General features: G+C 46.6%; 4 protein-coding genes across 4 annotated transcripts; 3 read left to right on the forward strand and 1 right to left on the reverse strand.

Moving 5' to 3' along the window:
- Positions 1–8,019: 8,019 nt before the first annotated feature.
- Positions 8,020–9,645, forward strand: F5891DRAFT_1062141 (pseudouridine synthase). The gene is made up of 7 exons (XM_041362947.1): positions 8,020–8,200; positions 8,262–8,301; positions 8,362–8,420; positions 8,472–8,714; positions 8,767–8,854; positions 8,904–9,019; positions 9,077–9,645. Exons 1-7 carry the CDS (start codon positions 8,060–8,062, stop codon positions 9,284–9,286), a joined length of 897 nt encoding a protein of 298 aa, XP_041220121.1. The 5' UTR covers positions 8,020–8,059; the 3' UTR covers positions 9,287–9,645.
- On the reverse strand, positions 9,618–11,197 carry F5891DRAFT_714404 (uncharacterized protein). Its single transcript, XM_041372926.1, has 3 exons — positions 10,735–11,197; positions 10,292–10,684; positions 9,618–10,237 (listed from the first exon to the last, which is right to left on the reverse strand). The coding sequence occupies exons 1-3, from the start codon at positions 11,039–11,041 to the stop codon at positions 9,942–9,944; spliced, it is 996 nt and encodes a 331-aa protein (XP_041220122.1). The 5' UTR covers positions 11,042–11,197; the 3' UTR covers positions 9,618–9,941.
- Positions 11,198–15,431: 4,234 nt separating this feature from the next.
- F5891DRAFT_1062158 (uncharacterized protein) lies at positions 15,432–19,818 on the forward strand. Its single transcript, XM_041362948.1, has 15 exons — positions 15,432–15,682; positions 15,735–16,032; positions 16,083–16,148; positions 16,217–16,455; positions 16,502–16,862; positions 16,923–17,078; positions 17,132–17,679; positions 17,729–17,954; positions 18,008–18,383; positions 18,436–18,542; positions 18,592–18,739; positions 18,789–18,865; positions 18,920–19,092; positions 19,145–19,436; positions 19,486–19,818. Exons 1-15 carry the CDS (start codon positions 15,618–15,620, stop codon positions 19,510–19,512), a joined length of 3,159 nt encoding a protein of 1,052 aa, XP_041220123.1. The 5' UTR covers positions 15,432–15,617; the 3' UTR covers positions 19,513–19,818.
- Positions 19,819–20,128: 310 nt separating this feature from the next.
- Positions 20,129–23,153, forward strand: F5891DRAFT_1281556 (calcium proton exchanger; the record flags this gene model as incomplete). Its single annotated transcript, XM_041370481.1, has 19 exons — positions 20,129–20,157; positions 20,211–20,761; positions 20,812–20,846; positions 20,899–20,947; positions 20,999–21,030; positions 21,080–21,154; positions 21,208–21,215; positions 21,273–21,291; positions 21,346–21,391; positions 21,457–21,483; positions 21,532–21,597; positions 21,657–21,799; positions 21,850–21,871; positions 21,928–22,247; positions 22,303–22,497; positions 22,548–22,570; positions 22,623–22,708; positions 22,761–22,826; positions 22,879–23,153. Exons 2-19 carry the CDS (start codon positions 20,548–20,550, stop codon positions 23,151–23,153), a joined length of 1,701 nt encoding a protein of 566 aa, XP_041220124.1. The 5' UTR covers positions 20,129–20,157; positions 20,211–20,547.
- Positions 23,154–23,543: the final 390 nt, after the last annotated feature.

Genomic DNA, 23,543 nt, shown 5'->3' on the forward strand with positions numbered 1-23,543 from the left:
CAACTTTTCAACTTTGTCACTGTACTGACAGGGTCACCGCAGGCTCAAATGATGAAGCGATGGGTGAGGGATTGGAATAAAAGAGTGGGGATTCAAGCGAGCATCCTGTAGTTGCAATTTGCAAGGAAGAAAAAAGTTGTCGGTGCCTGCAGGCAGGTTATGATTCAATGCTCACCATCAGGTGAATATGCTCCCACAGGTTCTGCCTAAATTTCTGCCATCTGACGGCAATAACAATTCTGCCAAATCGATCAGAATCGTCCCTGTCCTATACATATAGGCAGGATATAAAAGCTGGGTCACTGTCTTACAGTGTTTCCCCATCGTCACAGATATCATTCGAGAACCTCAGAAGAAGATTCCATATCACTTCACACAGAAAATGTGTTTCTCCCTCCTCGCCGTTGTTGTCACTTTGATAGCATCTATGGAGTCTGTCAGTGCAAGTCTTTGCAGCCATGAGGGCCAAGGTTGCATATCAGATGGGGATTGCTGCAGTTATGATTGTCACATGAGTATGACCAGGTTGCTGTCACATTGGGGTGAACGATATTTAAAAGAGGTTTATATGTTGTACAAAATGTGAAGACAATATTTAATATTTAAACTGACATAAAGATGGGTGCACGACTTCAAATTTTGGTGGTGTTTTGTGTGTCATCCAAAATATCAAATATTCACAACCATATTCCCACAGACAATATGTCAACAAATATAATAAATATAATCAGATTTTCCATGTCTGCTTCAATTTAAAGTTTGATTCTTACATAAAACTTTGGAGAAAACTTGAAGTTTTGCCAAAGCTTGACATTTAAATCGAGTTTTAATGTCATGTCATCTCACATCGGGGTGAACGATATTTAAAAGAGGTTTATATGTTGTACAAAATGTGAAGACAATATTTAATATTTAAACTGACATAAAGATGGGTGCACGACTTCAAATTTTGGTGGTGTTTTGTGTGTAATCCAAAATATCAAATATTCACAACCATATTCCCACAGACAATATGTCAACAAACATAAGAAATATAGTCAGATTTTTCATGTCTGCTTCAACTTAAAGTTCAATTTCCATGTAAAACTTTGGAGAAAACTTGAAGTTTTACAGATGACATGACATTAAAACTCGATTTAAATGTCAAACTTTGGCAAAACTTCAAGTTTTCTCCAAAGTTTTATGTAAGAATCAAACTTTAAATTGAAGCAGACATGGAAAATCTGATTATATTTATTATATTTGTTGACATATTGTCTGTGGGAATATGGTTGTGAATATTTGATATTTTGGATGACACACAAAACACCACCAAAATTTGAAGTCGTGCACCCATCTTTATGTCAGTTTAAATATTAAATATTGTCTTCACATTTTGTACAACATATAAACCTCTTTTAAATATCGTTCACCCCAATTACCGTTGCCCAGACGTATCAGGTTGTTTTTGCAATTTTCAATTTTAGTGTGAGATACTTTTACGCCGTTTTACCGTCACGTGACGTCCGGGTTCGGCCGGATTTCTGGAACCCTTCTGCTTTTGGGGGCAGGCAAGTCTTTGTGTGTCGCTTTGCATTCTTTCTAACCAAATATTAGTTTGTTATTCTAGATCTACTATTAAGTCATCTGTCGTTCCAAGGATGCAGGTCAATAATAGTGAAGACAAGAACTTTGAGGATAGATATTATACATGCCATTCAACAAATCCTAGCGGGTGAAACCAAGATAAAGACTGTCATAAGTCTTTCCTGCTGTACTGTACTGCAAACAGGCCTTCTACAGCATGTTTTTCAGCTCCCAAGGATGATCATAAAGTGAGACAGACAGCGTGAGAGTAGAGATAGGCATTTAAGTGTGTCAGCTCTTGGGCCAGGTGAAATTGATGCGTGTATGGTCATGACAGGCCTGTGACACTGTAATAAATTCTAAACAACTTTGAATTTTAGTTAATGATCAACATACTAGTATGAGTGTCTGCCTACGTGCGTACAGGCTCTATAGTGCTGTATTCACTTCTCACCAAATTTGTGGTGCTTGTCCTCTGTCCACACTACTAGTATGCATCTTTCCTGTATTGTTGTATCACCTCTAATCCGTTCATCTATGTTGGTTTTCAGATGGAGTGTCAAGTGTTGTCCCACCTCATCAAGCCTCGACCTCCCTGTCAAGTTCGATCCATTCTCTATACTCTGCGCCACCACGTCAAGCCCCAACCATGGCATGTCAGAAGCCTCATTTAGGCTGGGTCAAGCACCACTCACACCATGACAAGTCTGGAGATCAGAGTTGATGCGCAGATAGAATCTAACAGGTAAGATTAGTCTCAGTCTCTGGAAACAGAAACTGAGACACTCGTCTGCATGGGCACTAGACTTTATACTGTAAGTAGTATTTTCTTATTGAATATATTAGAATGAAACATTGTTACCCTGCCGGTTTGCTGTTGAAACGGACTGAGATGTTGCTACAAAAACATTGAGTGTTTTAAGTGCGGGTAGAGTAGTAAAGAAAATTGTAAGTAAATATTGCTGAGCACGATCCGACGTCAAATGTTGCTCGTTCATTGCTCTTTCGGGATGCGCTTGTACCAGTCTACTCCCTCATCGTTCCTATCTCGGATCCATTGGCCAAAGTCTCTTCAGATCGCTTGGAGTTCAACATGTTTCTGGAGGAGTACCCTGAAGCAAACTGTGGGGCCAAGCCACTCTTCAATGCAATCCAGTGCCGGCACAAGGCACACAGAGAAATCACTGCCAGATGAGCGAGCAAGAATGGCTGGCCAGAGGTCCGAGCATCCGCCTCACGCTGACAATCACAACCTGCATTCAGTCTTCCTGACTCAGAGTTGATAGAGGAAGCCTCGTCCATCCATGCACGCACACACTGATCCATAGCACAACCATTCAAGACTCATGGACATTTCACCACCCCCACACATGCATGCACACAAACTAGCTTCGAAGTTCTGTCTCTTAGTACTAGCACTGTCCTCCTCATAGATTTGTTTTTTTGTCGTGGATTCACACACAGCTGGCAGGACTCGACAAAATAATTTGATTTGTTTGGCAAATCGTTCGTCGAAAGGAACTCGAAACGTAGATTGCATTGGCCGGCAATGAGAAAGAATGCAAAGCGGCACGCAAAGACTTGCCTGCCCCCAAAAGCAGAAGGGTTCCAGAAATCCGGCCGAACCCGGACGTCACGTGACGGTAAAACGGCGTAAAAGTATCTCACACTAAAATTGAAAATTCCAAAAACAACCTGATACGTCTGGGCAACGGTACCCAATGTGTCTGTAAAACTTCAAGTTTTCTCCAAAGTTTTACATGGAAATTGAACTTTAAGTTGAAGCAGACATGCAAAAATCTGACTATATTTCTTATGTTTGTTGACATATTGTCTGTGGGAATATGGTTGTGAATATTTGATATTTTGGATTACACACAAAACACCACCAAAATTTGAAGTCGTGCACCCATCTTTATGTTAGTTTAAATATTAAATATTGTCTTCACATTTTGTACAACATATAAACCTCTTTTAAATATCGTTCACCCCGATGTGTGTGCAACCAGGACTCAACCACATGACTCACATGCGTGTCTTAGGATTGGTGGTGCAAGTAGTAGTCGGTTGGAAATTGAACCGGCAGCCCGAAGGGTACACGACAGTGAGTCATGTCTCTCCTTTTGCTTTGGTATCATGGTTGGTTAATGGTGCAATATTTTATAGTTCGGAGCCAATAAATACAGTTACTTTTAGACAAATTTCCGTACCGCTCGAGCTATGTGGATGTTTAAATTCATCTAAAAATGATCGACCGTGCCTAGTTTTGCTCGCTGTCCATTAGGCTCGAAATCGAGTAGCGTAGTGAGCTCGAGAGTGCTTCTCTTCATCGAGCGAGTTTTGGACAGGGTGCAAGGGCGGGCGGCGCATCAGTGAACCTGTGAACAGATGAGATTAGTATTTATAGCAATGGCTTGTTGAGCATCACAATAGCCAACGTAAAACTGCCGACCACTTTCACATAGGAATGTGTTGCATTGTCGAGGGAATACCAATTTGCAAGCTCGCGGGCCCGGTAACCAAATTAGCTCTGACCTTTTTCAGTTGAATGAATCTAAAGCACAGGCACTGTATGAAGCCAAATATGGACCAGCCTGAGACCGACGATGTCGATGAAGAATGTCGCATTGTGCGGAAGTGAAAGGCAATTCATCACCGTCGCCGGCTTGCACCATCGAAGAAGAACCAAGTTAAAAAAGACCCCAATGACTAGGAGTCATTGAACGAGTATGATCATACTCACCCACGCCACAGCCTTTTTCTTATATTCCTGATGCACTGTATTAGTGATGTATCTTAAGAGTGAATGGAAAGTACCGATCTCCTTGATGCTAGCTGACATATCGTTCCAACATAGGGCAAATGAACTTGCTGGTTCGTGCCGGTGAACCATCCGACAGTGAACGTAACATGAGGAATGATAGGTGGATCACCAAGAGGGATTGGCACGTGCTTAAGCGCTAACTGCGGACGATTCATGGAGCGCACGACGAGAATTTGCCCTTGCAAAGGTAATAACTGGATGTTCCAAATAGGTTGTTCCTTCGTTTGAGAAGTTTGAAGCAATCTTCACAGCAAGAAAAAGAACTATACCAGTTGTGACTTCGCGCGCGCATTTAGAAGTGGACATGTATTATGAAAGTGTCACAAGTCAGTTCCATCACAACGATTTCGGGCGTCTTGGGAACTAACATGCTCGGAACGCCATGGACTCCACCAAGAGATAAACATTTTGAACCTCTGAATCGCTGCGAAGGCATCCGAGAAGCCGATGGCGAGGTTGCGATGGAGTACATCGGTGCCAGCGTAAGAGCAAGAGAGGGTCAGAGAAATTGGGCGAGAAATCCAGAATGTCAGGGATTTGGACACTCTGGGGCCAAAATCTGGGGCAGACTCTGGGGCCCACCGGCAAGTCCGGCAGAGTACAGCTGAGTTTAAACACTGTTTGATGACAAAGCCCAGCCCGCTCATTGCTGATCAACGTCTCCCGCCTGCCCGCCTGCTCGCCGCTGCCTGCCAGTATGCAGCTGTTGTTGGAATACTGCATTTATGCTCCGCCCCAAGTCTACCTTATGACAATGCCATGCCTGATACCCATCTCTTTTATCTGCCCAGTCCGCCCTTCCTGTGTTTCTCGCCCGCCCTCCCGCCCCTCTTCCTGCACGCCTGTACCCGCCTCATCATGTCTTCACTGCGGCGGGGTGGCTGTGATTCTCAGGCGCATGATGTTGAAACTCCGATTGAAACAAACAGATGCCCCAGAGTTTGGCCCCAGAGTCCGCCGCAGATTTTGGCCCCAGAGTGTCCATTTCCTGGATGTCCTCGAGAAATCAAAGTCATGTTGAAGTTTCAAGTTGTGCCGTGGCACCATGCGAGATGCACGTGAGTGGAGCCGCTCCAAGGTCACCATGAGATTATGCTATTCACCTTTTACTTGATTACCATATATTGTCAGTGAACCATATGGCAAGCAGACGTCGTCCCAACGGTGTGGAAGATGCACCGTGCTTTGCGGCCGGTACTAGGTATCGATGCCGGCCGGTCGTGTGATCAACAGGCTTAGTAAGAGTATTAGATGCCCTCCCGTGCATCGGCCATGTCCAAGTTCCGTGTTCATTATTCTCAAGCCTTGGCTATCACATTGTATTCACGCGACTATGCGGTCATCCTAACCAGAAACCATCAATTGAACCGCTCCCCATCAACAGCTGTTCTCTTCCCAAAGAAAAGACATATCTACGACTTGCCCGGGCCAGCGCAGCATACGTATAACATCCTCCCTCGGCCAGAACTTCATGGTATAAATGACCTAACTGGCACAATACATCAAATGCTCTTGTCGTGCATGAAGCCTATCGATGACGCAGAGGAGTCGCAAACAGTAACTAAAATGATTTTCAACAACTTGGTACAGCGCAACGGATACCACTACAAGACAAAGTGTGACTGATGAGCCATCCAATACACTTCGTGGTGGATTGCGTAGCTATCCCAACCAGGTGAGAATGATAAATGGGTATATTGAGGAGAGTGAGACGTCTGGAACGAAGTCCACCAGAGCTCCAGTGACGTCAACTCAGACCTGAAAGGTGGGTAAGTAGCTGTTTCCACTCGCACACCACGAACACGTTGCGTCCCACATGTCATTCTCGTTGACGCGTCAGAATTCATCAGAAAGATGCAAAAAAGCAGACGCATCCCAAGGATGATCAATTGATTCTCTTCATATGTCGTCAGTAACTTAGTGGACTGACGATGAGGAGTCGCATGAGACCTGAATTGAGAGAGATGGGTGGAGTGCAACTTCCTCAGGAAAACTCTGAGCTCATTGTGATTTGGAGAAGTTAATTATTGATAGTAGATCAGTTCTTCCGAAATGCTTTTTCTCTGCCTAACCGAGTTCGCGATCGTATCTATTCGCTCACCTGTCAATTCGAGGGTCCAGAATTCCTGCCACAACCACCTCCACGAAAAGTGGATGATCAGCCGATGTGTCATTTGGTACAGTATCGACACAATTGATTGGTGGACGGACCTTACTGTGATAGCCACAACGTGCTATTTCGAAGCGCAAGCTTAACGTTCATCTCGTCACAGTTAGACTTAATTAACTATCAACGGCCGCGGTGCAACGACTGGTACTCTTTGTCTCAGGTCGGCCGAGAATCGCTCGATCAATGAATGGATGCCCCACAGTGATAGAGGCGCTTCTCCATTCCCTGGCAACGTTTGTGTCTTCTAGGCGGTTATCATCATCAGCTGTCTGAGTGATATGAAAAGTAGACATATTACAGTGGCAAAGGTCACCAAGTCACTTGCCTACTATGTAGTAGCAATTGTACATTGCGGCTCTTCAGGAACCTGGAATAGATCTGCAGCCATCTGCTGTGAATTGGTTCGCTGATTCGAAGTTCCGGTCTTCTGCCCCTGATGCTTTTCTACTTCACAACATCACTGATGCTACGTTAGTGCTAAGCGCTGGATATTGAATAGCGAACCTTACGGGGAACATTGTTTCGGAGCTTCCAGAAGGCTCGCATCGATACGGGGTCGACGGTTATAAAGTGCTACCCCAGCCGGTAGCACGATGTATGCCAATACTATGTCCGCATGAGGCGGATTTCTTCAAAGCATCAACGAGAGTTTCAAACTAGCGGCTGAATAACACTGTCAATCAGGCCCCAGGGCAGAATGTACTTTGAGCGTCCGGCTACCACGCACGGGCGGTCCGACTCAGTCCCTGAACCTGAGTCTGAGAAGACTTCACCTGATGTGCATGGTGTGGAGCTGTGATAACATTGAACCTATCAGTTAATCGGACCCTGAATCCATGTCCTTACGTAAATGCTGTTCCAGTATCCCTGACACCCTCTTAGGCTTGATTGAACTAAAGTCTCTAGTGGCTCATTGGCAGAGACTTGGAGTGTGACGTTGGAAGCCAGGTCTGCAGAACGGCCCAATGCTATACTGACATTTTTGTAGAATGGGGTTCAATCTCGGGCTAGGATCTTTTAACGGGATCCAAAACAGTTTGAGCTCGGACAAAGCTCGGATATGGAAAAGGTGAGTCCGAGTCTAATTCGGTCTCCACGCCAAAGTATGTGGATGTCAATGCATGTAGGATACTTCTGCATCACCTGGTAATCGGGTTTTTCCCAGTTATAGCAGAGCCTGATACGAAATGCGACGTACTCACCAATATGATCATAGTGCAAGCCTCCGCGGCATCAAAACTATTCGCGGCAAATTTCGAGAAGTCTCTACCGCGGACGTTGGTTGCTCTTGAAAACTCATGTTTGCAACCGCTGCCAATGTGTCGATTATCAGCGGTACTTACTAGTACTCATGCAACCAACACAAGTCAACTTGAATCATTCGAGCAGTCATGACGTAAGAAAATATTGAGTCGGGGCCACAAACAACATCAAATAACCAATGCAAGAGTGTTTTTGCCAACGGCTTGCACGCTCGTCATAAGCACGAGATATATTGAATGTTGCAAGCCCTAAGACCTGCTCGCACGGGGATATCATACTGGGCAAGAAATGTCGTCTATGCCGATCGCAGTATCATCGTTTTGAACAAACCTGCAGGACTTATCTGCCAAGGCTCCGTCGAAGCTTCCTCCGAAAACGTACGTGAATTCATTCTTGGAAAGCAAAGGAGATTGTCACAACCTCTGGTATAACATTCAGAAACTTCGAGATGTTGACAAATTCAATGACCTACTTCGTGGTGCGTACTTGCGTCTCTTGTTTGACGTCCATGACGCGAGGTATTTGTCTCGCTTGGCAGACGTAAAAGATACTTTTGCCTTGGAGAACCTGCCGTATCCTGTCCACCGCCTTGATAAGGCATGTTCCCTTTCACGTTGTTCGATGAGCACTGGCTAACCTAGCTGTCAGGCTACCACCGGAACACTACTGTTGGCGCGTAACTCCCCAGCTGCTCGTCAATTTTCACAACAATTTCAGTCGCGGGTAGTGGGGAAGACATATTTGGCTCTTGTGCGTGGAGGAGAGAAGTCCTTCCCAACACGCAGTGGAGAGATTCGGGACGCCCTAGAATTCAGTGATGGGCGCGTGTCTATAGGCGAGAGCTGTGCTGCAAAGTTCGCTGCTACTGATTGGGAGCTTATTGCATCCTCTGTGCGTGTCATCAACTGCCGTCTACTGCTGATGTATTAAAAATACACCGTAGCCTGTAGCACCGTTGTCGCTGCTAAGGCTAACTCTGCACACAGGGCTGAAACATCAACTTCGCATTCACCTGGCACATTCCTTACACAGTGCGTCATCACTTATCCCACATCTTCGAAGTGTTCATGGGGGTTATAGCGCCTATACTTGGTGACAACTTGTATGCGAGGAGTAGCATCTCCGAGAAGATTGCTAAGATCACTCGACTGCCCGAGAAGAGGATATTCTTGCACGCGGCGCAGTTGACACTCTCAGTAAGTCCGCGGATAACAGTCGATATTTGATGAAGTCTCTCATGCGCATATGCTCAGAGGTACAGAAAGACAGGGCCCCAAAAACACTTCCGACTTACGATCGGAGCTCCTATACCCAAGGACTTCCTTACAATATGTAGAGATGCAGGAATCCCGTTGGACCACATATATGTCGACGGCGGCCTGTCCGTTGGTGGTCAGCATGTTGGCGATGTTCCGGATCTTGAAGGCAGATGGCTACGAAAACCTCCAGTACTGCGCCCATAATCACTGACGAAATAGAGTGTCATCTGTCCTGCGCGATATGCACCTAATTGGAAACTATGTGCTAGAGCGGTGACTTAGGGCTACACGAAAGAGTGACCCTACCTTTCATCTGACCTCATTTGTTGCATTGTGGGTCACTCAGCCATTTGTTTTGGGCTCGCATAGAGTTAGACCATTTCGAGATGTCTATCTGATTTGTAGTTCTGTTCGCACAAAGGGTTTGCTTATTGGTGGAGGAACTCGATGTTTGTGGGACATATATAGCGTGCTACATTTAACCCAAGTTTAATATTAATGTCGTCGGAGAGTAATTCACCGATCATCAACCTTAAGATTGTGATGTTCTTACAGTACTTCGCCACGGATGTTCTATCGCAGTAGTCAACAAAATTGAGCAATATCGATTGCTTCCCCTTCATCTAGCTATTACATTGTCCTGTGTACATGATGCGTCGGCACGTAAGGCGCACAGATATAGCTATCGACTTCCCAGAATTTTGAAATCAGTAGAATCCAGTGTATGTATGCGAGGTGATGCAAGGGTATAGATAATATTGCAATTTATTTTCATATTGTCCACGAGCTCGTCCAGCGAGCTTGAATGCTGCGGAGCCCATAAGTACGAAAAACCTTACTGAATCGCCGCCTATCGGGATTAGAAGGTAGATGATCGTGCTGGAGGTGGTGGGTGCGGGCCATTTGCTTGTACTTGGCCTTCTTGCTGAGCCTTGAGTAGATTTCCGACGCCCACAGCTATGGCGCCCACTGCTTGAGCGACGCCAGAAGCGAGGACGGTCCCTCCGGCGATCGCAGGGATTGCAGGGAGGGTCCCTGCAGTGATGAGAACAGCACTCAGAGTCGTCATGGCTCGTGGGTGCTCCGCACTCAAAAAATTGAGGGCGTTGCATGCATTAAGGAGCCATGTTGGTGCGTTTGATATAGCGGTGACAGCTAGATCAACGAGTTTCAGCTGTAGACTTAGATGGACTAGCGCATATCACTTACTGCCGTCAGCTGATGGGGAAGATAAGGCAGTTACCGCATTGTCGGAGGTCAACGCATGGTTGGAGGCTAACGCGTGGTTGGAGGTTACGGTATGGTTAGATGAAACCGTGGTGGAGGTCATCGCAGAAGCCATGGAATTCGCACGGGTTGGCATCTTGCGAGTCCTGATTACAGCCGAAGCAGCGAGGGCTGAATCGGAAAGCATCTTTATCGGGTTTGGCCGTCCCTGCTTGGGAGACGGCAGGGGCGGCGGAAGTTCTACGATTTCAGAAGAGGTCACCTCCTTGTGTGACCCATCCTTGTCTTTCAAGGATTTCCTTCTCGTGAGCCACAACATGCCTGACGGTCTAGAGTGGATCTGAACGGTTTCTGTGATGTTGGCTTCGATCTCCCCTGTAATGGCGTGAGTCAATGAACGCGGGGCAATGAAAACGTTCACGTACATCCCATGTTACGCATCGCAATCGCGAACTTCTTCCAGCTCCAGCGATACTTGCCCCCATTTACTTTCGCCATGACGCTTTTGAGTTCCTGGAGTCGGGCTTTCGCCTTTTCTCCCATGTAGTGTTGAGCGACTTTGTGCCAGTACTCCTCTGGCACCTTCCGCTCGGCGCAACCAGCTTTAATCTGTTGCAGAAAGTCATCGACGGGCATATCCTTCTTTGACTCGCCCAAGAATCTGGGAGGGTTCTCCCAAGTCTCGTAGATGGGTTCCAGGTTGAACTCCTTAATCTTGAATGCTTCCAACATAGTAAACGATGGAATGTGAGGTGGCTAGGTAGAGGATGAAGTTCCGGATATCGGGCGCTCCGAGTATATATGCTGTGAGCCTCGTGTTGACGGTATGGTGGATATCTATCGGGGTACGGACTGAACGTGCAATACTAGTGTCTTTTGTAGTCAAATGACTAAAAATTTGATATGACCGATCGGATCTGATGTTCCAAGGTGAATTTGGAACTCTGTCACAGTAGATCTAGAACAAACGGGATGTGCGGCGTGGTGAAACATGAGGCTGCTGCTGCTGCTTCGATTGCCGAGTGAATAGCGGAATGAATGCTCCATTGCGGCGTAGAAGAAGAATGGTGGCCGCCTGTTTCAGATAATCGCTTGTCGAGCGTAATAGGTAGCACTTCCATGTTGAGATGAGTCAGTCGCATATATCGCGGTAGAGTTCGGGCCAATGTCGGGTGCAACTTTCTCGAGGTCTATGTAGAAATTCGTAGAAATTCGAGGAATGCTGAGCACCGAAGATTGAGCCCGGGAATGGATCAAGATAGTTGCTGATAAGAGAGCCCTGCGTCAACGCAGTGTTCGGACGAAACAAATCCGGAAAACGTACCTCCGTTTGTTCGCTGCACAGGGTTCGGCAGCTATGATGAAATGAATGAGCTTACAGAGGGCGACATACACGGCATAAAACACTTTGGTCGGTAACACGCCACGTTACCACCGGTCACCGCTCAATTGCCGCGTGAGTGTTTAACGCATAAGTTTATTCATCTGTACCTCGCGAACGAAGTGTGGTCCGCAGCTTTGAATGTCGAGCGCTCTTTCTCTATCCCTTTGACGTCATGTTGAACGCAAGCGAAATGACTGGACCCCTTGGAAAATATATTTAGAGAATCACTGATCATCGGAGGACGCGGGGTATACTTATTTCAGGTCTAGTGACGTAGCCTTTTGTTTTGATAAATGGCGCCCTGTTCAATTGAGTGAAATCTGCGCAGGCTTAGGGTCTCTCACCGACATGGCAGTGATGCCGTCGATTCCATCCTCGGAAAGCGATGGTTCATCATCAGCTTGTATGACCATGGAACATCGCTAGGGCAAAGGTTCAAAACAACTAAACGAGAGGAGCCTGAAGATTGTTTTTAGAGTGTGATCAGGTCGATGTCCTGGATGACGTCGGATGTGGAGGTGTAATTATGTAAGTGCAAGAGACATGAGGTGAACGAGGTCCGGACAATGTTGTGAAGCCCTGCAGGAGGTAGAGGTTTGGGGCTCCTGGGATGCCTGATTTGCTCAACATAATACATATCCCTATCCTCAAGATGTCGGGAACCAGAAATTACTGCAAATTGGGGGCCCCGGGGGAAGTTTTCCCTGATCGCGATGAATCTGTCAACGCAGCTGCGGAGTGTATTCAATGTCGTCAGGACATGCTTAGAACATGCTGGAAGAGGGTTACTCACTGAGGTGTGCCCGTGAGCGCATTCCCCATATTACACAACCAGATGTGAAAAAATGTGGGATATCACAGCCGGCGGCCCCACATATCCCTCGTGTGGCGTGTAGTAGGAAGAAACTATACATAGATTATACAATCATATGTTTTGTGCTGGCACTCCATCTGAATCATAACAAGCACAAAGCCCACTACACACAACTCAACTCAACTTGAATTCTCGAGATGTGAAAGCCCATTTGCGTCAACGATCGGATCATCGTGTGTACGAAGGAGTGTATCACTCGTCGAGTGAGTCAACGTTCTGGACATCGCTCCGAAGCATCCTATCGCAATCCTATCAAGGCATCTTCAACCTTCAGTTGACGCCCTAAAGTTCATCTTTGGGAGCTTCGCAAAAGAAGTCCAGAATTTAGGCATGGTCTTCGAAGTCCAAAAGAAAGCACTATTACATGCAACGAATGGTCGCCTTGAAAATCGCGGGAAGAAGTCAACATCCGCCTTCATCGTGCATATCATCTGACGGCAAAGACGTCAGGTTACTATGAACAGTCCGGTTGAACGCACCGTCAAGATCTTTCAGATTCTCCACTTTGCATCTATTTCTTCAGTGGGAATGTTCGTCGTGTGATTCAGCTATGACGGTGGAGTGAAGGGAAGATAAGGTTCAACTGTTGTCGAGGCAATGTTATCTTCTCTTCAAAAAGAAAAACTTTAACTTGAAAGCTTTTTATAGGGATGACATATCACGATGCAACTGCCTCTCCCGGAGGGTACCATACATATTTGAGTCAACCGGTGTGAACAAATGAGAGACTCACCACTTGCCCCAAAAGTAACACTCATCGAAGATTCTCCGCCAGGGGCTTTGGATGTTTAGCATTCGAGAAGAGCGTGTATTGATGCTGATCAAGAATTGGCAACATGGTTCATTCTGAAAGAATTAGCCAACATTTCACGGGTTCCACTCACACGTCACTTGGCGGCGAATATACCACCAAGGTGGATTTGATTTCATTAATATGTCATAAATGAACACCAGCCCGTAATGACGACGAACAGATGTACGTGGCTCGAAGTACGAAAGAATTGGGGGGGTATTGGGGGGGGGGGGGGGGTAGTGACTAGGTTTGAAAATCGAGGCGTTTGTTTTCGACTCTGGACCGTCTCGTTGGACAGAAGGTCACCCTGATCGACAGATTCTTTGTTGGCATTCTTCAGTCCACCTGTGGAAAAAATAACGCTGTGGAAACATTGCAGTTCATATCTGGTCACTAAGGGGCGCCAGCAAGCCAAGCCTGAACTTCTGAAGCACATTTCACAGACCCTTTTGATGATTTCCAGTACTGGAATACTTCGGCGTAGGCCCATATAGGTTGTACTGGAACTGTAGCACGGCACACATGTCTTGCAGGGATCAGGTCCAGGATTCAGGGAGCTGAGTACTGACGGGAGCTGACTCCCAACAGTGCCACGGCTCTGCTGCCTTGACAACCAAACTTGCTTACATAATACAAAGTACGCCATCAGTGTTTACTGACTTTTGATGTCTCTCTTGTTCGCTCAGCCGGGTTTCTCATCGTGTCAAAATCATGAAATCGCCGGGTGTCGCCAAAATACATGACAACTTTCTAAGTTGTCATGTCATGGCCTTTAGAAAGGGCGATAGGGAATTTGTTATGTAGGCTGATCTACTGCTTTCGTGGACAGCAGGTCTCGTACGTGCGTAATTTATGCCACAGACACACGTCGGTTACGGTGGACGCAAGGGTCCCATCTGTAGGTCATTTGACACTTGTGCCTGACCTTCGTCATTTGATGCCGCATCAGACCGCATCTCAGGCTCGTATCACTCGGTCTATCAGCGATTCCGGCCAAGCCAGTGGGATTTCCGTGCCACAGGCTGCAGCATGTTCACGCAAGGCTCCCTTTTTTGACTAGTTTTTCCAATGATGTTGCTTGTCACCCCAGACTTTATTCGGGCCGTCATCAGCCATCATCTCAGCTTGCGTTGGGATCATTGCAGCTACCGGTAGGTATGAGTATAGGTCGACCCGGGTAATACCCGCATCAAATCCGCGGATACTAAATTTTTCAGATGTCTACCCAAATACTCACCCGGGTTAGAGCATCGTGGGTGTGGGTTAACCTGCGGGGTAAGCGAGTATATTTTGTATCAGTATGATTCATGTGATGGCACATGAGAGGCATGATTCGATGTTCACCTGAGTTTTGAAGGTTTACGAACGGGGGGGAGTGCATGCTCGAGATGGTCTGGTAAGTTGTCTATGTATGACAGTGGGTAATGTTCCCAAGTCTCGTCAGTCTTGGGATTTATGAGCAAGTTGTGCCATTGCACTGAGGACTATACATGTGCATGATGAATCTGAGACGCGCGTGACGTCGCGTAAAAATAATCCGATAATGGATGGTCCGAGCATCGATGATTTAAACGTCAACATAGCACTGCCACAGATGTTGTCCGACTGGAACCTGAGATTCACCGCGGCACTTGGGGTTGTCGTACGCTCCATGGTGCCAGGCCTAGCTAGTAGTGACATAACCAGGGGCTGACGATTTTAATTTAAATCGTGATTTCTTGTTCTTGGACTCTGCTGGCTTCGTCTGGCGAACCTTTCTACCTGCGAATTGCCATGCCAAATATTCCTGATCCGAGCTATTATCGTTCAAATTTTCCTTGAATGACGGATCCTTACTTAGCGGGAGATTCAGCGTTCGGTCCAGCGGCGTTGTGCTAACCGTCCTCGAGAAAAGCTACCGGCTCTCCGTGATTCTGCAGAACGCCTAGGGCCTAGACAGGTCCAGGAACAGTGCTTCCAGATCAGAAGTTTGTGACTTCCCGAATAGTTTGGCCATCATTAACCATTACGACAATTGCCAAAGCACACGAAAGTATATTGGATCAAGAACGTGCCAAGTTAGAGCTATGTGATAATATTAGTAGCGATATCTATAGGGAATGGCATAAATCCCGCAACTTATGCTGCGTGCACAGCAAAAAAAATTGAAAATAAACTCAAATCAATAATTTACATCCACAAGAGCGCTCAGATAAAAAGACCCAGTGCGTCAAATCTACTCCTGCTCAGTCTCAGTCGTGGAGGTAACTTCTATACCATGAAAGACTCTCCTCGAAAGTCGTCTGAACAAGAGAGAGCCCCAGGCTATGGAATTCAGATCAGGTGCGCAGTAGCCTAGAACGTGTTTGCCATCATTCGTTCACCCCCCATATAGCTATCGCACCCTTTCCATTCGCGTGGAAGAGAAGGACCTCCCCTCAAAGGCTAAGCAGTCCGCAGATCCGGCAGATGCTATAGCCAGTATCGACGTCCATCTCCTTGCAACAAATGAGGTCTACACTCGCTACTCTTGCCATCCTACAGTTGGCCTCGAGCAGGCAGCAGTTCAACGAAGGTCCAAGGATGGTAGGAATGTCATCAGCCCGCCCCCAACCCAACACTGGAAGAAGATCCTTAACTACATCTTCGGAGGCTTCAATTTCCTCATGTGGATCGCTTTCATCGTCACAATAGTACGCGTTCATTACTTTTATTTTACTCAGTGCTTCACACTCTCGCTCAGCTCTCGTACAAGCCTCTGGGAGAGCCTGACCCTGCCGCTGTCAATCTCGGGGTTGCAGTTCTACTCGTGCGTTTCCGTACATCTCTTGTTTCACTTCATTTAGCCCCCTCAGATGCTCGTCATCATCATCTCAGCAACGTTCTACTGCCTGGGTGGACTGGAATGCTAGCCGAATCATGAAATCCATCAAGTCTCTGATTGCGCACGAAGCTGCCGTAATTCGTGATGGCAAGCAACAGCTTATTCTTGCAACCGACATCGTCGTCGGAGATATCGTGGTTCTCAGCACTGGTGATCGAGTTCCTGCAGACCTGAGGATCGTCGCGGCTTCATCTGACTTGCGCTTTGACCGTTCGCTACTAACTGGAGAAAGGTGATCACATTCTAATAATTTAAAAGCTTGCCTCATACTTTACCAGTGACATGATCCCGGGGTCTCTCGAAGCTACATCTGATAACGCCCTGGAGACACGCAATCTTGCACTGACCTCGACCTTCGTCACACAGGGTACCTGTAATGGTATCGTGTTCGCCACTGGTGACAGGACCGTCATGGGACGCCTTGTTAAATTGTCTGGCGAGACAAAATTCAAGCTTACAACAATCCAAAAAGAGGTCTGGTTTTTCACCAAGGTCATTTCCTCAATCGCTTTTACGATGTTTGGTCTATCTTTATTGCTCTACGGCGTGTGGTTGAGGACGACCTATCCTGGATATGATGCAAGCATCAGCGTCGCGATCATGAACTCGATTGGTTGTCTTACGGCATTTGTGCCTCAGGTAAACGATCTAACTTGTTATTCTTAATAGCTTCCCTAACATTATATCCTTTCCTCAAAGGGTCTACCCGTTTGCGTTGCCCTTTCGTTAACTATCATTGCCCGTCGCATGTCGAAACGGCACGTTCTTGTCAAGAATCTCGCAACGATTGAAACCCTTGGATGCATGTCCGTCTTGTGTTCAGACAAAACTGGTACTCTGACTGCCGGCAAGATGGTTCGTTTTACGTGCATATACGTGATACGGTTTCCTTGACTAACGTCTTCTAGGCGGTCGAATCACTTGCCTTTTTGGATCGTCATCTTTTGATTAGTGAAATTGACGAGAAGATTGGCGAAGCACCAGATCCTCGGTTCTTCGCTGGCTTGAGCGCTTTGCACCATACTGCACGGCTGTGTAACGGTGCAAAGTTCGACTCTACGACTGCTGACAAGCCTATCCAGGAGCGAACCGTCAAAGGAGATCCCACTGACACCGCCTTGCTTCGCTTTTCAGAGGCTCTGTCTATCCCAGCTTTGTACATTGATACGTCAGCGCTGCTGTCATCCTGGAGAAAGCTCTTCGAAATTCCTTTCAATTCGAAAAATAAATGGATGCTTAGCGTCGTTCAGGAGACTAGAACGACCGAAGGGGATGTTGCTGAAAGAAATTCAACAGCATGGATGCTCGTCAAAGGCGCTCCAGACATGCTGGTAAAATCCTGCACCTCGGTGATGAAATCCGATGGCACGGTTGTCCCGTTCGACGAAGCGGCAAGGCAACACATGGGCGATCTCCAAAGCAATTGGTCGAGTGAAGGGCAGAGAGTGCTTGCCTTGTACGTTTTTGTATGTTTATGTGGGGGTAATTTACTGATACTCGTTCAGGTGTCGTAAGCCATTGGACGCCTTGAAACCGAACCTTTCTCCAAATGACATGGAGGAACTGATGTACTCGGAAATATGCAATCTCACTTTGGTCGGACTGGTCGGTATCCGCGATCCGCCCCGTCCTGACGTGCCCGCAAGTGTGGCTGTTATCCGTCGTGCTGGTGTCAGGGTTTTCATGGTGACCGGAGACTTCAAGCTCACTGCTGTTGCAATCGCCCGCCAGGTGAGTTGGATCGAGCGACTGCCTCGTGGTACTTGGGATTAACGTGGTTATAGGTCGGCATCATCACACAGCACATCGTAGATACCATCGATGATGTCAAGGCCGCAGCGTCCGAGAAGCACTTCGCCGATGTACCACTACGTACTATTAAACCTTCAGAAGAAGACCCTATCCGTGCATTGGTACTCACAGGCGAGGACGTCAGCACTCTTACTCCCATTGACTGGAACATAATCGTCGGGCAATACACTGAAATTGCGTTTGCCCGCACTACGCCTGATCAAAAGATGAAGATCGTCGAGGAAATCAAGGCCCGCGGCGACAATACTGTGGCTGTCACTGGTGACGGTGTCAACGATGCACCCGCTCTCAAGGCCGCTGACATTGGTGTCGCGATGGGGAGCGGTAGCGATGTTGCGAAAGAAGCTGGTAAGATCGTGACGTCTTGTCTAAGATGACGCTTAACCCTCAATCCCCTCAGCTGCATTGATCTTATTGAACAACGACTTCGCGTCTATCCCAGTGGCCATCGAGATGGGTCGTCTGGTATTCGATAACCTCAAGAAAGTGTCGCTTTACCTCATGCCTGTAAGCCAATGCATCATCAAAAATAAGACACTTGCTTACCCAACTCAAGGTCGGAAGTTACACGGAGTTCATGGCCGTAGTCTCGAACGTCGTTTTTGGAATGCAGATTCCTTTGAGCTCCTATCTACAAGTTTGTTTCTCCATCACAAACGACGTGGTCATGTCAATCTCTTTGATGTACGAGAAAGCTGAAGCAGGTAAACTTTTCGTTCTTTGCAGTTCTTCCCATTTCTCATTGCACGACAGATCTCATGCTGCGGAAACCTCGTAATGCTAGAACCGACCGTCTTACAGATTGGAAATTGTTCTTCCAGATCTACTTGGTAAGTTGTTCCGCACCAAGTGATGCTTTGAGTTCACAAGTTATCTATTACTAGTTCCTTGGGCTTATGTCCTGGCCGTGCGCGATGAGCATGTGGTTTGTATACATGCGTCAGCAAGGCCTCGGATTCCACGATGTCTTCTTAGCCTATAACAACTGGGCCGAAGGCTATCACGGCTACACATTGGATCAACTCAATCATTTTGTTTACGTCGGGCAGTGCATTTAGTGAGTGATAACACTTACTACTCCCAAGGCTTATATTTATTACCCTCATAAGCTACGTGACGATGGTCTTCATGCAATACGGAAACCTTCTTGCCATCCGAAACCGGAGGGTTTCGTTGCTCCAGTCCAACCCTCTATGGGGACCTCGCAAGAATTATGCAGTTCCGATTGGCATGGTCGCGACTGCCTTGATTGCGGTAATCAATCTGTACGGACCAGGCTTACACAAAGTCTTCAACACTACCCCTATACCTGGGATGTTCTGGGGCCCTCCGTTCGCCTTTGCCTTGGGAATTCTCTGTGTGGACGAAACTCGCAAGTTGATCGTGAGGACTTATCCGAAGGTAAGCGTGCTGACCTTTTTCGTTTCTTGATACTGATGGAATGTTCAAGTCGATCGTTGCTAAAATGGCCTGGTAAACCTTTGGTGTTGCTTGGTCTGTAAATATTTTAGAGCTGGTTGCCGCTTATTTCACAGTTTTGCAAGTTAGTTTTATCTACGTGGCGTGGTGATGTGCGATATGTAGTGACCGGCCAGTGATTCGGGTGTGATAACTAGTGTAATGACTAGTATAATAGTCTGTTGCGAGTCGAACTGAGGTGGAGAGTTGACACAGTTCGATGTTCCCGGACCTACGAGTCACTTTTAGACAAGGTATAGATGCTTGTACAGTATTTGTATGTATATAAAGAGTGATGGTAATATAACTATAAGTTTACCTGTTACTCGAAATTTTTAGGGCTACTGTGGACACATCGGCTGAGCCCATCTTTGCAGCTGGAAAGACCCTGGGCTGCATGCAATTTGGGAAGAAGGTTGACTACAGTAAGGAGTGCCATGTTTAGTTCAGCAATGTCTCCCAGAACGATGATGGGAATAAAGCGACACATAACAAACTACATAGTGCAATGAGTTGAAGAGAGAGCCCCTTGGAGGGGAGGAGGGGTGGACACAATTAACCTACAGATGACAATGCGGTATGAGTTTCAATAACTAATGTTTGACGAATAAGGAGAAAACGGGCTGATCATGATCAGCAATTTGTTGCAAGGACTAACTTGAAGGTGAGGGAAATTGGAAATATCATCGACAGCTTACAGGCTTACGTAAGGTATAGTCCTATATCTGGGATTCGCCTGTCGCCTAGTAGTAGTGACTGGCTTGAGCCGACCAACGTTCTTACTACTGCAGGCACCCGTCTCCTAGGATAAGAGCCTGTTAGCGAGGGCAAGAGGAACACTAGGAATCACCAAGGGACCCTTCCGTTTCCCAGCCGAATGGGGAATTTGGCATCTCCGTGCAGAAACGATGCTGGACACCTCAGGCCTCGAGCTTGACTGCCAAGTTTGAATTTTGCACGTGGTTCTAACACGCCCTGGCTGTTCACACTCGAAGCAGTGGCGCACTACACATGGCATTTAGCAAAATGCGCGAAAGTCACGCGAACAAGGGAGATGTCCTCACATCATTCTGCCTTACTTTCAAGATCATCCGCATCCGCCAATCGACCACGCATGAGTGTTTCAGGCAGCAAACCCCAAGAGATGGAGTCACTCAATTGGCTGGCCGAGTTGAGAAGAGCTGCAACTTTAATGATGCAGCCAGAAAAACGGATAGCCAAACCGCCTACCGTGTGGAGAAGCATTCAAGCGATCGTTTTTGCTTCATGTGAGATGACTTACTTGCAACCAATGCACTGTGTTGATATTGTCCTCTAGGGCTGAATGCCTTGTTGGTCTTTATCCCGATATCTGTATGTTTCTTTCTGTCTTAGCTTGGACCATCTAACGCATGATGTCTGAAAGTGGGCTACGAACTTTGCTCTTCCCGATCAGCACACTCCTACATTTGTTTGTAAGTACACGCTTTGACTTTCACTGCAACCTACCTTACACATCGCTCCAGTTACATTTCTGGCTATCATACCGCTAACGAAGGTAACATGGATTCATTTTCCGTTATTGTTCAGGATTGATGTGCTCGTAGCTTCTCGCCTTCGCGACTGACGAATTGTCATTACGAGTCGGTCAAACTCTAGCTGGATTTCTCAACGCTACATTAGTCAGTGGTTCATATCTCAGTCTGTTATCTCGCTGAAATTTGATGGCTTATAGGGAAATGCGTCAGTAATATCTTGCTGAGTTGATCACTTCCTTACCTTGCTTCCTTTCACGCACAGCGTCGAACTCATCGTATCAGTACGTCGTACTCGCCTGCAGCAGCTTGTGCGATGACCGATTGACCCATTTAAGATCATCGCGCTCGCGAAGTGTCAGCTTACAATCGTTCAGTCGTCCTGTATGTGTCCCAGCTTTGCTCTATTTTTAGCTCCCCTTTATCTGACACGTGTTATTTTCCTATAGTGGTGGGCTCTATCCTGAGCAATCTCTGTCAGTGTTTAGGCTTACTGTGACGAAGTCAATTAATGTGTACTGTAGTGCTGGTACTGGGCATGTGTTTCTTTGCCGGTGGTCTCCGCTTCTCGGAACAGGGATTTGGTCAAAGTACGCAGTTGCTTGTTCCAAGTTGGTACAGACTGTTAATGCTCGCGTCCATGGCTTAGGTGCTGTGCAACTTAATTCGTCATTGCTGACCATTAGCGTGATTGCTGTTCTATTACCTGGGGCTTTTCACATGGCTCTTCAGGGTCAACCAGAATATGACGAATTGTCGACCGATTACAACATATTGAAGACTAGTCATGGCGTGCGTAGATTATTGTTCGTAGTATGTTTGGTCTTACGTTCTTCGTGTAGGTCGCAATCATTCTCCTTTTCAGTAGGTCAACAAAATGTTTTTCTTAGCAGTGGACTAAACCCATTCCAATCATCCAGTCTACGCCTCATATCTGATTTTCCAGTTATGTTCGCACAAAGCCCTCTACGATGATGTCAACGAAGATATGCAACCAACCAAGGGGTACGCAGGCCAGAATCCATTTCGATTGCACAGGAGACGTAGGGTCACGGACGGCGAAAACGTGCCTTCCCCGAGTTCGACACATGACAGAGAGGCAGCCGCAACGTCGTCCCACCCCACAGATCCCAACCCTGACGTGGAACCTGGGACTTATTCCGTAGCATCAGTGGAGACTGAGATTCAACCATTGATGAACCTCGCTGTGTGCTTCTGGCTTTTGGCTGTTGTAACTGTGGTACGTGCTTGTCGTAATAGTCATGCAAAGTTCTCAATTTTTTTTTTGGCTTTAGTTGACTGCTGTTACTGCAGTGTTTCTCGTTGACTCGATTGATGGCTTGACTTCATCTGGGTCGATCAACAAGGAGTTCGTTGGTATTATTTTGCTTCCGATCGTGGGTCACGCAGCGGATCACGTCATTGAAGTTACGGTATCCGTCAAGGATAAACTGACTTTGAGCTTGGGTGTTGCTGTGGGTTCGAGTATTGTGAGTTCGCCCCTACAGACATGGCTTCTATGGTGACTCACCGTTTTCAGCAAATTGCGCTCTTTGTGATTCCGTGCGTTGCGCCTTTGTCCGTTTTTACATAGTATTCACTCAGATGGTTTCAGATTCATCGTGACGCTTGGTTGGATTATGAACAAGCCATTGACACTTCTCTTTGACCCGCTGGAATCCATTGTCATGTTTCTCTCTGGTGCGTGGATAGATTGATGCGGGAGAACGTGCTAATTGGAAGGGGAAAATAGTTCTTACTGTCAATTACGTCGTGCAGGACGGCAAGTCAAATTGGTTGGAAGGAATGATTCTCATGTGTAAGTTTCTGTAGCATTTTTGGGTGCGTTTCGCACTCAAGGCGCTCTCTAGGCGCCTACATGATTTTGGCTATAACGTTTTGGTATTATCCTGGTGAGCCCCTCGTCGATGTAACTCAAGACTCCCACATATTAAATGCTGGTCTCACTAGGTACCCAGGGGATCTTTCCAAATTGCTAGACCAGACCAGCATCGATATCTTCGATGAATGGAGGATTGCCACGGGCTCAGTACTACTCGGCTTTGACCTAGGCCGCTTTCTTATCGAATCATATTCGGCACCATACTCATGCTCTTTTCTTTCTGGTATTTTTGGTTTGGACTAGGAACCCTTAGCTCTTATCTAATTCCCATTGCATGGGTCGTCTTGCTCCTACTATCTTTTACAAGCAATCTGTCGTTTATCATCCTCTCAGATTTCTTTACATCAGCAACAAAGAGTAGATTACATTTACCGTTTCTTTCTTCATTCGTGGTCGAAAATAATGTCCGAATGTCGTGATATGGTTCCGCCCTCTGAACAGACCTGTGTCCATTTTCCAGAATCACTTCTTCTCGACGTACCAACAGTACTGTGATAAGATCATAATGCTACAACAATATTGATGTTTAAAAATTCTCAAGAGAAAATTGTCCGGGCGCTCGATCAATTGATCACCCTGAGACCGTAGCTAAAGTGTGCGAAATTGTTTCAGAGCACGTTAGATGTACATACA

The sequence above is a fragment of the Suillus fuscotomentosus genome (assembly GCF_016647785.1).
Source record: "Suillus fuscotomentosus strain FC203 chromosome Unknown F5891scaffold_78, whole genome shotgun sequence".
Lineage (NCBI taxonomy): Eukaryota > Fungi > Basidiomycota > Agaricomycetes > Boletales > Suillaceae > Suillus > Suillus fuscotomentosus.

Coding starts and splice junctions, on each gene's coding strand:
- F5891DRAFT_1062141 (XM_041362947.1), top strand. CDS start 8,060: ATGTTGCAAGCCCTAAGACCTGCTCGCACGGGGATATCATACTGGGCA. Junction 8,201..8,261: donor TCGAAGCTTCCTCCGAAAAC/GTACGTGAATTC, acceptor TATAACATTCAG/AAACTTCGAGATGTTGACAA. Junction 8,302..8,361: donor ATTCAATGACCTACTTCGTG/GTGCGTACTTGC, acceptor CTCGCTTGGCAG/ACGTAAAAGATACTTTTGCC.
- F5891DRAFT_714404 (XM_041372926.1), bottom strand. CDS start 11,041: ATGTTGGAAGCATTCAAGATTAAGGAGTTCAACCTGGAACCCATCTAC. Junction 10,685..10,734: donor TGCGATGCGTAACATGGGAT/GTACGTGAACGT, acceptor ACGCCATTACAG/GGGAGATCGAAGCCAACATC. Junction 10,238..10,291: donor TTCCCCATCAGCTGACGGCA/GTAAGTGATATG, acceptor TCGTTGATCTAG/CTGTCACCGCTATATCAAAC.
- F5891DRAFT_1062158 (XM_041362948.1), top strand. CDS start 15,618: ATGAAAGACTCTCCTCGAAAGTCGTCTGAACAAGAGAGAGCCCCAGGC. Junction 16,863..16,922: donor TTACGGCATTTGTGCCTCAG/GTAAACGATCTA, acceptor CTTTCCTCAAAG/GGTCTACCCGTTTGCGTTGC. Junction 18,384..18,435: donor CGATGTTGCGAAAGAAGCTG/GTAAGATCGTGA, acceptor CAATCCCCTCAG/CTGCATTGATCTTATTGAAC.